At 40.8% G+C, this 11,835-nt stretch overlaps 1 protein-coding gene and 1 long non-coding RNA gene across 2 annotated transcripts; both read left to right on the plus strand.

The window, feature by feature from the left end:
* Nucleotides 1-7,354: 7,354 nt before the first annotated feature.
* LOC149404143 (uncharacterized) lies at nt 7,355-9,383 on the plus strand. The gene is made up of 6 exons (XM_089605948.1): nt 7,355-7,434; nt 7,535-7,741; nt 7,840-7,926; nt 8,237-8,422; nt 8,780-8,848; nt 8,968-9,383. The coding sequence occupies exons 1-4, from the start codon at nt 7,355-7,357 to the stop codon at nt 8,238-8,240; spliced, it is 378 nt and encodes a 125-aa protein (XP_089462074.1). The 3' UTR covers nt 8,241-8,422; nt 8,780-8,848; nt 8,968-9,383.
* A 23-nt stretch (nt 9,384-9,406) lies between these two features.
* LOC149404144 (uncharacterized) lies at nt 9,407-10,644 on the plus strand. The gene is made up of 4 exons (XR_016294506.1): nt 9,407-9,714; nt 9,865-10,079; nt 10,163-10,245; nt 10,336-10,644. It is a non-coding gene; the product is annotated as an uncharacterized LOC149404144 (long non-coding RNA).
* Nucleotides 10,645-11,835: the final 1,191 nt, after the last annotated feature.

An 11,835-nucleotide genomic window follows, 5' to 3' on the forward strand; every position in this document is an offset into this window, starting at 1 on the left:
TTTTGGACGCGGACGGTGAGCTTGGAGCGTCCCTTCCGGGACCTCGAGACTGAGCGTCCTCGGGTATTGCGTGAGCTTTGACGCCTTGGCGTGGTCGCCCGAGGGTGTCCCCTCGAGGGCGCGTGCGCGTGCTCATCAAAAAGTTGACGTCTTGGCGCGGTCGCCCGAGGGTGTCCCCTTGGAAGCGTGCGCGAGCGTCCCCTTTTGTGAACAGCGTGGTCGAGGTTGGCCTCGTGGTTGACGTCATCGACGTCGTTGGAGTCGAGGAGGTCGGCGATGAGCGCGCCGGTGACGCCGGGGCGGTCTAGGAGCTCGGCGAGCCTTCGAGCTGCGTCCTCGATGTCGTTGGAGTCGAGGAGGTCGGCGACTAGCCGCCGGTGACGCCGGGGCGGTCTAGGAGCTCGGCGAGCCTTCGAGCCGCGTCCTCTCGGACTGTGGCCTCGGGGTCATTCGCCGGGTCTCGGGGCTGGCTCTCATTATCATGAGGTTGCCCTTCGAGACGGCGCACAGAACTTTGGGGGTTGTGCCTCGAGCTAGTCGCTCGGGCGCCCATGGAGGTGACGGGCAATTGACTCATCTCTCGAGAGTTTTGCCGTTGAAGGATGAAGAAGAGTAGTAGAGGGAATGCGTCGCCAAGGTCGAGAGATCCCCTCCTTCTAGCGCCAAAATGTTATCTCCGTTTTCCGGACAACGATTTAGAAGCCATAGGCGGTTAGACCCAAGGCCGGACCAAGTGGCCTCGCCTGGGCTTGAGCGTCTCGGACTCGGTGTCCCGAGTCTTTCCCTTGGCTGTCGGTGGTGTCTGAGCTCGCCGGGGTACCTAGAAGGGATGAGAGAACCGTGAGCTAAGAAGGGGAAACATAGGGGGTGCCTCTGTTTACCTCTCTGACGCTCAACATTAGTGGGATTGAGGTGGATAATAGAGGGTTTAAGTGTTTAGGGGCCGAGACTTGAGAGAAACGAGCGAAAGGTGAGTTCGGCAGCGTTTCCTTTCTCAAACTTGGATTACCTCTTGAAGAGAGTGGGCCTCTCGTATTTATAGGCGACCAAGGGGTCATTGGTGGGCCCCTTGGCCGAGTGAAGCAAATGGCCGAGGACAGTCCATGGCCGAGGATAGCCATTGGCTGAGGATAGCCCATGGCCGAGGATGGCCCATGGCCGAGGATAGCCATTGGCCGAGGATAGCCCATGGCCGAGTATAGCCATTGGCCGAGGATAGCCCATGGCCGAGGAGGGCCCATGGCCGAGGATAGCCATTGGCCGAGGATAGCCCATGGCCGAGGATAGCCATTGGCCGAGGATAGCCCATGGCCGAGGATAGCCCATGGCCGAGGATAATGTAGGGCGGCGTCACTGGTGGGCCCCTCGGCTGGGGACAGCATGGGCTCGGCAGGGGATAACATAGACTGGCGCTATTGATGTGCCCCCTGACCGAGGATAACATAGGCTGGCGTCATTGGCGTGCCCCTGGGATGAGGACAACATGGGCTGGCGTCATTGGTGGGCCCCTTGGCCGAGGATAACATAAGCTCGGCCGAGGATGGCATAGGGCCGAGGATAGGCTTGTGAGGCCGAGGTCGCTCGTGAGGCCGAGGTCAAACGGTCGAGCTGAGGCCGAGGTCGAGCTGAGGCCGAGGTCGAGCTCGTCAGGCCGAGGTCGAGTTGAGGGCGAGGTCGAGGCCGCCAGCCGAGGTCGAGCTGAGGTCGAGGTCGAGCTCGCCAGGCCGAGGTCGAGCTGAGGCTGAGGCCGAGCTCGTCAGGGCGAGGTCGGGCTGAGGTCGAGCTCGTCAGATTCATCTTTGGCCCCCTGGCCATGGGACCCCGCGGACGCCCGCGGGCGCCGTCGACCCGGAACGGACCGACAACACTAACCTTTCTTGAAGCTTGAACTTTGAGAAGCTTTTGGAAAGTTGCAACGCTCGTCTGCCTCGCAGCATGTCTCTCTTTCTTTCCTCGGCGACTCGAGCAACCACGAAAGTTTCTATCACTAAATCACTCGAAATAAAAGGAATCAGTGAGTGGGCACTTTTAAACACTACGACTTAAGAACGAGCCTTGAAGTCGCAGAGCTAAACTTAAGGTCAAATGAGGATCTAGCTGCCAAAAGAATAAAACGAAATTGACTAGAGAGAGAGAGGAGAGGGGCGGCCAAGGTTCTAGAGAGAGAGTCACTCAAATCTCACAAACTTGGATGAATAGAATGCGAGGAATGAGGGTCCTATTTATAGGAGAAGGGTTGGCCTTGGAAAGAAGTAGTTTCCTCTTATTTTCCAAGCCTTTATGAGCAATCCCTTATTGCCCAAATCTCCAAAATGGGCGCCTACCTCAAGTCAATCCCCAAGGGATTAGTTTCCTCTTTTGTTTCCCTCTTGGTTGCCTTGGCCGAAATACTTGTTTCCTCATAGAGGAAATTTGTTTCCTCTTTTTCTTTTGTCAAGTATCTTGATACATTTATGCACAAAAATATTATCTCTTTCCTTGGGTATGTTGGGCGCCTATCACCTTCTAGAAGGGGCTTCTAGAAGCTTTTCCATTTCGTTCATGAAAACATGAAAAAGACCCATTAAGAATTTTCATTAAAATTCTTATGAAATGAAATTAATCCACAAGGCCCAATTGAACTAACTTCGCCGAGTGATATCAAGTCATCAAATGACCTTGTCAAAAAATTTATTGACATTCATTTCATCCTATGTCTCAAAATACCAAAATACCCTTTTGACAATTTTCGTTCTTGTTTTGACTTAGCTTCCAGTTTAACTATTTCTATTCGATGTGATTCGTGACAGTGACCTCATGGATCCAAATGAACAAAGCTTGAGCTAAATACTTGGACTCAAAAGTTCACAAACCTTTTTCCAAGTCTAGCTTAATGTCAACTGACTCCACTAAAGAGTTGACACTGAAAATCTCTCGGTTCAAATGAATTATTTTCTACTCAAGAATTCAACCTAATTGTAATGAGTGGATCCACAGAATATTATCAGTGTTTACCCTTCATGAATATCATCAGCTAGTCGGGATTTACAAAATTACCATTTTACCCTTCTAGCTGTTATTTCCTCAACTCCTTTGTCGCTTGTGAATAAGTTAGAAACAATGTATTGACGAGGAGCTAACAAGTATAATTGTTTCATCCAAAAGAGTCAAGACTCAGTTTGGACACTGGCCAGCTCATTTATTCACACTCCAAGGAACAAAGCATGAGGTGATATACATTGCATTTCAGCAATCTTGTACATGAATTCCATATCTATGAGAACTTCACAAAGTTACTCATGACATTCTCACAACTTAGTACTTCACCAATACGCCTTGTTCGAAATCACATAGTGAGTCCGAACTCCGACTTTCTCAAATGAGAATACGTAAGGTGTGAAATGGCATGTCTCATTTCAGGATTAAGGTAAGCACGATGCAATTCATACGTAGTGACTTCGAGACATAAGAGGTTAAATGGTTTGTTCTTATCTTGTCTCTAGAAGTGCAGTGGTCAATTCAGTACCTTCGGAAGATAACTAGAAGAACTATAGAGTCTTCAACTCTCAATGCCTCATAACCAGACATCATAGATTCTTCTAACAATCATACTGGGGTCAATAGTCCTTTGACCCTTAGATTGCGAATATATCGTTTTAAGAAAACTACGAAGAGTTTGTTCATGCAAATCTACATTTGTCTATTCGGAAGTTGTTAGGTTTGTTTATGGACTAAAGACTAATGTTTTATCATAAAGCTTCAAACAGACAAGGAGGAATGAATGAACGTTTCAACTTTTTATTAATGAATAAGCAATTACAAGCAAGAGTCTTCGTAAGACTATATGACATCAAATGTACATAAATACACACTACAACTCTTCTTGTGGGCACCATTGACAATAGATCGTCACAATGAGACTTGATCTGAATCTTGAAGTGATCATGGACTATATTGTCGGGTTCTTTGACTCATTCGTTAAAGGATACTGAGACGCTGATTAAACTTATGTCTTAAGAATCCGGAATATGATCTGAGCGGAAAATGATTCACATATCCCGAAAGAAGGTAAATGTTCAGTCACCTAAGGGTTGATTCTAGAACCGATAGGTTGCGGGCACTTCCAAAGTAAGTAATGTTCGAAAGAATCTTTCGCAGGGGAAACAACGGTGATTAGGGAATATAAGTATCAAGAAAGGTATAAGGGAGTAATTAATCTTTCTCGATACTGGTTAAACCCGAAGGATCTTGATCACGAACTGACTATATCAGTGGCCACTTGTCACGATGAGTAAATATAATTCTAGTATAAAGAAGGGTCCAGTCTTGTCCTACGTAGTGGAGTATTTGATCAAGATTAAACGAATCGATGGAAAAAAGAGAAAGGACAATTTCGTCCTTTTCATCGGATTTCTCAACCTTCTATTACTAGGTCCATAGTCCCTGATTCGCCTCTGATAAAGACATATAAGATCTCTCTTGTAATAATGAATATCGTTATTAGAATCTCAAATCTGTAAATTGTTAGCAGTATCCATTCTGAAATTTATCTATTTGATGAATTAAATATTTATTGTGGAATTAACTATTTATTGTTGGAACAAGTAAAAAGTTAATTGAATTTTAAGTTGGACCTTATGGACACTGTAAAATTCGAAATTTCTTAGCCAAGTACCAGTCAACATGAGCGCCTACTTTGGGTGGAAAATACTTAATATTCTCTCTTTAATTACTTGCTAGATTTATGTGAAAGAAATAAGGTAATTAAATAAAGAGATAATAATAATTATTGAGATATTCTCTTTCCATTAAATAAGGAAATAAGATATTGTCATTTATTCTCTCTCATAATTAATTTCATAATATCTAGGAGATTAATAATGGTAGAGATATTCTCTACATTAAATAAGGAAATAAGATATTGTCCTCATTATTCTCAAATATCTAGATTCCTTATATATGGGAGAAAAATAAGGAAATAAATATCCTAGATCGTGATCCAATGGATGAGAGAAAAATGTAGGATTTGTAGTCAAGATCCAATGGCTCATGCTTAACTACAAAATATGAAAGAAGAGAGGAAAATAAAATATATCTAGGAGATTCCTAAAATATATCCTTTCTACCACTATAAATACGGGTCTAAGAGAAAGCAAAAATCACTCAAGCTGATAGCTAAAAATTCGACCAACACTCCCTGTGTTGGACGAAATTCTCTCTCCCTCGGAATTCTGTGATTCCATTCCCATATACACGTACGATCTGAAATCATAAATCAGAGTCGTATTGAGATTCAGAGTGTGCCCAGACTTTCTTCTTATACGTCCGGAGATTACTTTTTGGAACACTACTGTATCATCTTTTGAATGCCATATGACGAGAGTACTAAAGCCATTCCCGGATATATGATCGTGGGAGCTAAAACTAGAAGATCGAGTTATTGGAGCTTAAAACGGGAACTTGAAAAACTCGATTAAAGTTTCTATAGCCAAGGAGAAACCCGTAAGTTTTTCTAATGACTCTTCTGTTTAATTCGGTTGCTTGATATTGCTCTCATGCATAATATTAATTAAAGTAAATCTAGATAATGTAATATAACCTTAATTAATTAGCTAAGTAGCGTAATTAATTTTTTCCGCATGGTTATATGGGTGCATAATCAGCAATAATGTGATCGCCAAATTATTATGTATGAATACTGTACATGATATCTTTGAAATAGTTTATGCGAATAAAAAAATACAAAGTTCTCAACATAACAAAAATACAAAGTTTTGAACAAAATAAAAAACAAAACAAAATACGACAAAAGTCAACCTCTCCAAGTGTATGTCTTCTTGTTATTGGCGAAACAATGACATTTGGCACATTTTTCGATGAATAACAACTTTTTCACCTTAGAGGGGTATCGATTAACATTTCGCCTTTCTTGTGTACTTTTTTTCAGCCGACCGCCTAGTTTCTTTTCAATAGGTAACTCCACCTTCATATTTTTTATCTCATCCAAAATTTTCTATTGCTCTTCATTACTAACATGATATATGGCTTCTTTGTAATTCTCCTTCTATGTCTCCTTTAAATAGAAGAGAAAGCATAACATGTAGATGTCGATATTTCGATGTTGTGCACCTGCGATGGCATGCTCGCAAGAGATTCCCAGTTGTTGTGGTAGTCCGCAAGTGCAAATCTTTGCCAACAAATCTATGTCAATATCACATCTTGCATCTTTAACATGACACTTATATAGACCAGGTCCATACGCCACGACGTAATGTGCCTTGTTATTTACATGTGTGGGATCATTTTGAAACTTTGTTACTATTACAATATCCAATTTGTCGGCAATCTTTTGCCGATCAAAAAATCAGGTCTAAAGTGTAAATCAAATGAATTCAAGCAACATTGCAATTGGAACCGTCCAAGCATTTCTCGTAATACTGTTGAATCTTTCGGCATTATACCTTTTCGGTCGTACCTAGTACATACACAAATGTAGTATATTAACAACTATATGTATATTATCAAAAAATACATATTGAAAAAGGAAGAGTTTTAACGTTTCTAGGCAAAGATCTGGCCCACCGATCAATATCTACTTCCTAAAGATACTTTTCCATCTCTTCATTATTTTGTCTCACCTGTCTAAAATGACTTTAAAATGCTATCTTAATTAATGCGAAAGCGTAATGGTGGAGTTCAATCACGACAATGATCATTCTTAAACTTATGCTGAACATTCAGGTTTAGATGATGGTAGCATGATGCATGAGGCACTACTACAAATGTTGGATTCAACAACCCATTTTCTACAACGCTTAAAATAAGTGTTGTAGAAACTAGGGATTCTACAACGCTTAACATAAGTGTTGTAGTAAGTTGGTGTTTCTACAACGCTTATGGCTAAGCGTTGTAGAAACTGGGTGTTTCTACAACGCTTACGGCTAAGCGTTGTAGAAACTGGGTGTTTCTACAACGCTTACGGCTAAACATTGTAGAAATTGGGTGTTTCTACAACGCTTACGGCTAAGCGTTGTAGAAGTTTGGTGTTTCTACAACGCTTATTATAAGAGTTGTAAAATTTCAGCATATTTCAAATCTCCCACAACGCTTAACCGATCCGTTGTAGAATCCTCGCTGCGGCGACGTATTTTTTTCGCCGCGGCGAGACCTTTCTACAACGGATCGACTAAACGTTGTAGGAATATTAACATTTGGTGAACCTCGCAACGGCAAGAATTCTTCTTTGGTGCGGCAAGAATGTCCTACAACGGATAGGATATCCGTTGTAGGAGTTTATGAAATATTAGTTATTAATATCAGTCTTTTCCTAATGCTTATCTTTGGACTTTATGGAATCTTCTTATGTGCGAGTTTTATGGCCTCCAAATCCATAAATCGCATCTTCGCGTCCTTAAACCAGCTTCCTAGTCCTCCTCCTCCTTCACTGCGTCTCAGGTAACGCTTCTCAATCTCTTCTCTTTCTGTACTGTATCGTCGTCATCGATTTTCTCACACACTCTAAGATGTAGTAGTTCAATATTGTACTCTTAACCAGGCGTGCCATAAACTATGCCGAGAACGAAGAGTTGTGGGACGAGAACGTCGTCGGAAAAACAATGTCGACGTTCATCAACAACTCAAACCCTTGGTCGAACGGCGTCGAGTCCTCTCTCTCCGAGCTCTGTCCTGTTCGCTCCGAGTCCACTGTGATTCAGACTCTGAATCTCATCAAAAGCTCCGATGACACCTCCGAGTTCATCAGGTGGACGCAAGGAATGGGGTTTCCCCCCACGGAGTAATCTTTCTCCTGCATTTGCCTTCTCCCAAATCTGATTCACGTCGCTCTCCCTCTTGCTCCAGATCTCGCTCCAGATCCTTCTATTCCTCTTCATCTCCCTCTCGCTCCGCTAGCTCTCGCAGCCGATCCCCTCCTCCGTCTTGCAAAAGGTTCAACTCTCTCTCTCTCTCTAGGGTTCAGCTCAGCGAGATTTCCGAGGAGGATCTCTGCAATGGAAATCTTCTTCTCGTGCCTTCGCCTTCTCCAAAACCTTCTGATTCAAGAGGGACGTATTGACGATGCTCGCCAACTGTTCGACGAAATGCAATTGTTATGTTGTGGCAGCAATAATTGGAGACTGTAATATATTGTGTTGTGTTAAGCATGATGTATAAATTAACTCGGATGGTGTTAGGGTTTGAGTACTGTATTTTGGCATTGCGAAATTGCATTGAGATTTCCTTTCTACTGAACTTGCAGGTGAAAGACATGCTTCTATGGAGTTGCCGAGAAAACTCTCTTGCATGACTAGTCTGTTATTCAACCGCAGTGAAAGGCCTTAAAGTCTCTAGGCTGAGAATAGTTCACTCCGATGGGTTTAGGCGTAATTGCCATGGCGATGGTGCTCAGATGAATCTTTTTTCTCGATTCGGTAGAGTCATCAAGGTTATCGCAATAAATTTCTTTAATCAAATAATGATAGACAACTTAATTTATTTTGTGTTCAAATTTGTTCGGAATGAAGTAATATGCCAATTCTATTTTGAGCTCGTTTGAAGATCCTGAGAAGATTTTGGACAAAACTCTTGTCGATATGAACACAGATTTGATCAAGATGCATCAAGCCTATTTAAATTCAGTCTTATTCTTTGATAGAGCAGTAGATTTGAATATATTTGACTGGACCATTTAACTTCAGTCTTATTATTCTGTCTAGTATAATTTAATTTTTAGAAAAGCCTTGAAGTAGCATTAGATTTCTAATCATAATTATTGATATTATTCCACTGGTATTAAATTCAGGTATTCGGCTTTATCGCTCTGGAAAATCATTTTTGCTTAATCAACTTCTCACTCTTTCATGCGATGAAGGTGCAATTCTCTAACCATTATCGACATCTAGCTATTGCATGGATCTCTTTTTATTAGACTTTGTGTGATTCAACTAGGGTGAGAGATTATAACTCAGAAATTCTAAATTGTTTCCGCAGGATTTGGTGTTGGCCATTTGCGTGACACACAAACAAATGGTATTTTATTTGGACCTCAATATCACATGCGTTCGTTTGTTAAAACAAGTGGCAATTTTTTATATCTAGTAATAGAACTCGAGCTTGCAAAAGGATGGCCTAGTGTATGCAAAAATTATTTTGCTGTCGTTGCATAAGACCCTGGGACATGTTTAGTGACTTATGTATCTTACAAGGATATGGATATGGGGAACCCTTGTAGAAGTGGATGTAATTGGAACAAAAACATCTGTACTTTATCTCGATACAGAGGGATTTGAGAGCATTGGGAACTCAAATATATATGATGATCGGTATTTAAAAAAAATTGTCACTAAATCTTTTTTTTCTTCGTCGGATGTAGCCTTTCCTAGCTCGCCTTTTCTTCTTTTGAGTTTGTTAGGCTGCTTGCAGTATTTTTGCCCTTGCCGCTGTCTTGAGTTCTGTACTTGTTTATAATCTGCCTGAGACGGTTAGTGGCTAAATTTCTCTTCTAATTATCTTTAGCTTTATCTATCACCAAAAAATAAAAATAAAAAGAACTTCTTTACTTTAAAGAAAGAAAAGAAGTTATACCATCACTTTTTCTAGTACCTCAATTTTGAGGTTATTCGTGTAGTTTGTAATAGGGCCCAATTTATTTTTTGAAAATTCGCGAGGCTGAAATTTTTTATGGAAGGAGACGAGGATCTTGCTCGTGAAGCTCTTAAACGACGGAAATCTTATGTTGTACGTATTCTTTATACACATATTTCGAATGGAATTTGAGTATTTTTTTCTTTCTTTTTTTGGTAATAAATGGAAGGACAACGCAAATGCGTGAAAACTCATCTTGATCAACAGAAGAGCATTGTTGATAATCTTGTCTCCAATACGCAGGTGAGTTGCGTGTCGATTCGCAAGTTTTTGGGACGAATTTTACATTTTATGGAGAAATATAACTTAGAGAGTCAGAGACGTGTGGTGGTCGAGTTTTCATCACTTTCTATCGAGAAACACAAAAATTAATTCTTTTTCCAACATCTATTGGAGAGCAAAATGCAAGAGGCGAGAGCGAAGAAAGACATCCTCAAGGCACAAGCTCAATCTGCAAAGTATGTCTTCACTATCATTCATTGTTTTATTTATCTTTGGCACGGATCATCAGTTTGAGTTGAGTTTGAACAAATCGACTTAGGACTTCGACCAAAGTAAGTGAATTATTGGGCAACGTTGGCACGAGCAGTGCTCCCGACGCTTTCAACAAGATGGAGGAAAAAGGTTTGCTCAATTTTTGTCACATTGTTAATTCGTCATCTAAACATGATTGAAAGAGAAGCTAACGGGTAAAAGCCATTCTCGTCGCTGCAGTGATGTCCATGGAATCTCAAGCTGAGGCTATGAATGAATTAACCGCTGATGATCTTGAGAGCAAGGTAGAATAGGATCTTCCCAGGGTTGTACTCTCTTTTTAAGTTTTTACTATAAGTATTGTTTTTGTAGTGTCACGGTTCCGATTATTGGAGGGCAATTTTGTAAATTTTCCCTTGTGTGAATTTTCTCTGACAATTTCAAGATATATATTTTTTCCACGCTGGTGTAATATAAAATATATTCATTTAATTGCTATGACATTCTGGAAAATATTGTGGTCGAAATAAAAGAAACACAAGTTTGTAAAAAGAATATTTCAAGTCGCTCAATTAAAAAGCGACTTCTAATCCTCGCCGCGGCGAGAAATGTACATCACCGCGGCGAGATATTTTGGAAGCCTTGAAGCTTCTACAACGGATCCGAAGCGTTGTAGAAGCCTTGAAGCTTCTACAACGGATCCTAAGCGTTGTAGAAACCTTGAAGCTTCTACAACGGATCTCTAAGCGTTGTAGAAGCCTTGAAGCTTCTACAACGGATCCCTAAGCGTTGTAGAAGCTTCTACAACGCAGGATTCTACAATGCTTAATAAGCGTTGTAGAATCATTCTACAACTGTTTTTAAGCGTTGTAGAATCCCAGTTTTGTAGTAGTGAGGACACCACGGAACACAACCTCGACGCCATGTATAATGCTAACATGTCTATCAAATATAAACGCTAAATTTTTTACATATTCATCGATAGCTTCTTTCAGCTTCCTCAAAAAAGAAATCCACGTAGCATGACACTCGCTGTCCATGACTCCAAATGCATTGGATATCACTATAAAAAATAGATTTTTAGATGCTACTTTTATCGCATCCAATACTTCGTAGCTAAAGGTTTTGCATAAAACATTTTAAATGCGAAGTACCTTGTAGCCATGAGAGTTACACACGCACACACTTTATAACAAGTACCTTGAAGCCATCAAGGGCACTCTACACAAGCTTAGATATCTCTAAAAAAAAAGTCTTGCTGAGGAAGTTAAAAAAAGTCCTGCAAAATGCAATTTCTTCCCAGCAAAGCATTCAAGCCCAAACAAGGCGGCAATACCCGCGTCCTCGACCTTCTAGTATACCCATGTACATATACCCATGTACTATATAGCACAAATGATTTAATATAATAAAACATATACAAAATTATATACGTGTACTCCACAAATAGTATTGAGTGTTATCTTTATGCGATCTCTTCTTTGTGTTATAGACTATTTTAGCTGTGTAATAAAAGCATAAATAACATGCACTAAACTAAATCCACATTATGATACTTCTTTCTCCGATGGATTTTTTTTTTTTTTTTTTTTTACAAATTCAAAGAACTATCCAATATATAACAACAAAGCCAATATCTTTTTTTCTTAATTCTTTTTTTTTTTTAATATTCTTTGTCATTGTCATTGTAGTGTCCCCGTAAGCTTATCCTTGGACATAAAGATCGAAGTCGTGTACTTC

This window comes from Urtica dioica, chromosome 2 (genome assembly GCF_054948205.1).
Source record: "Urtica dioica subsp. dioica isolate 48M chromosome 2, U.dioica_male_clone48M_v1_H2, whole genome shotgun sequence".
NCBI classification, from domain to species: domain Eukaryota; kingdom Viridiplantae; phylum Streptophyta; class Magnoliopsida; order Rosales; family Urticaceae; genus Urtica; species Urtica dioica.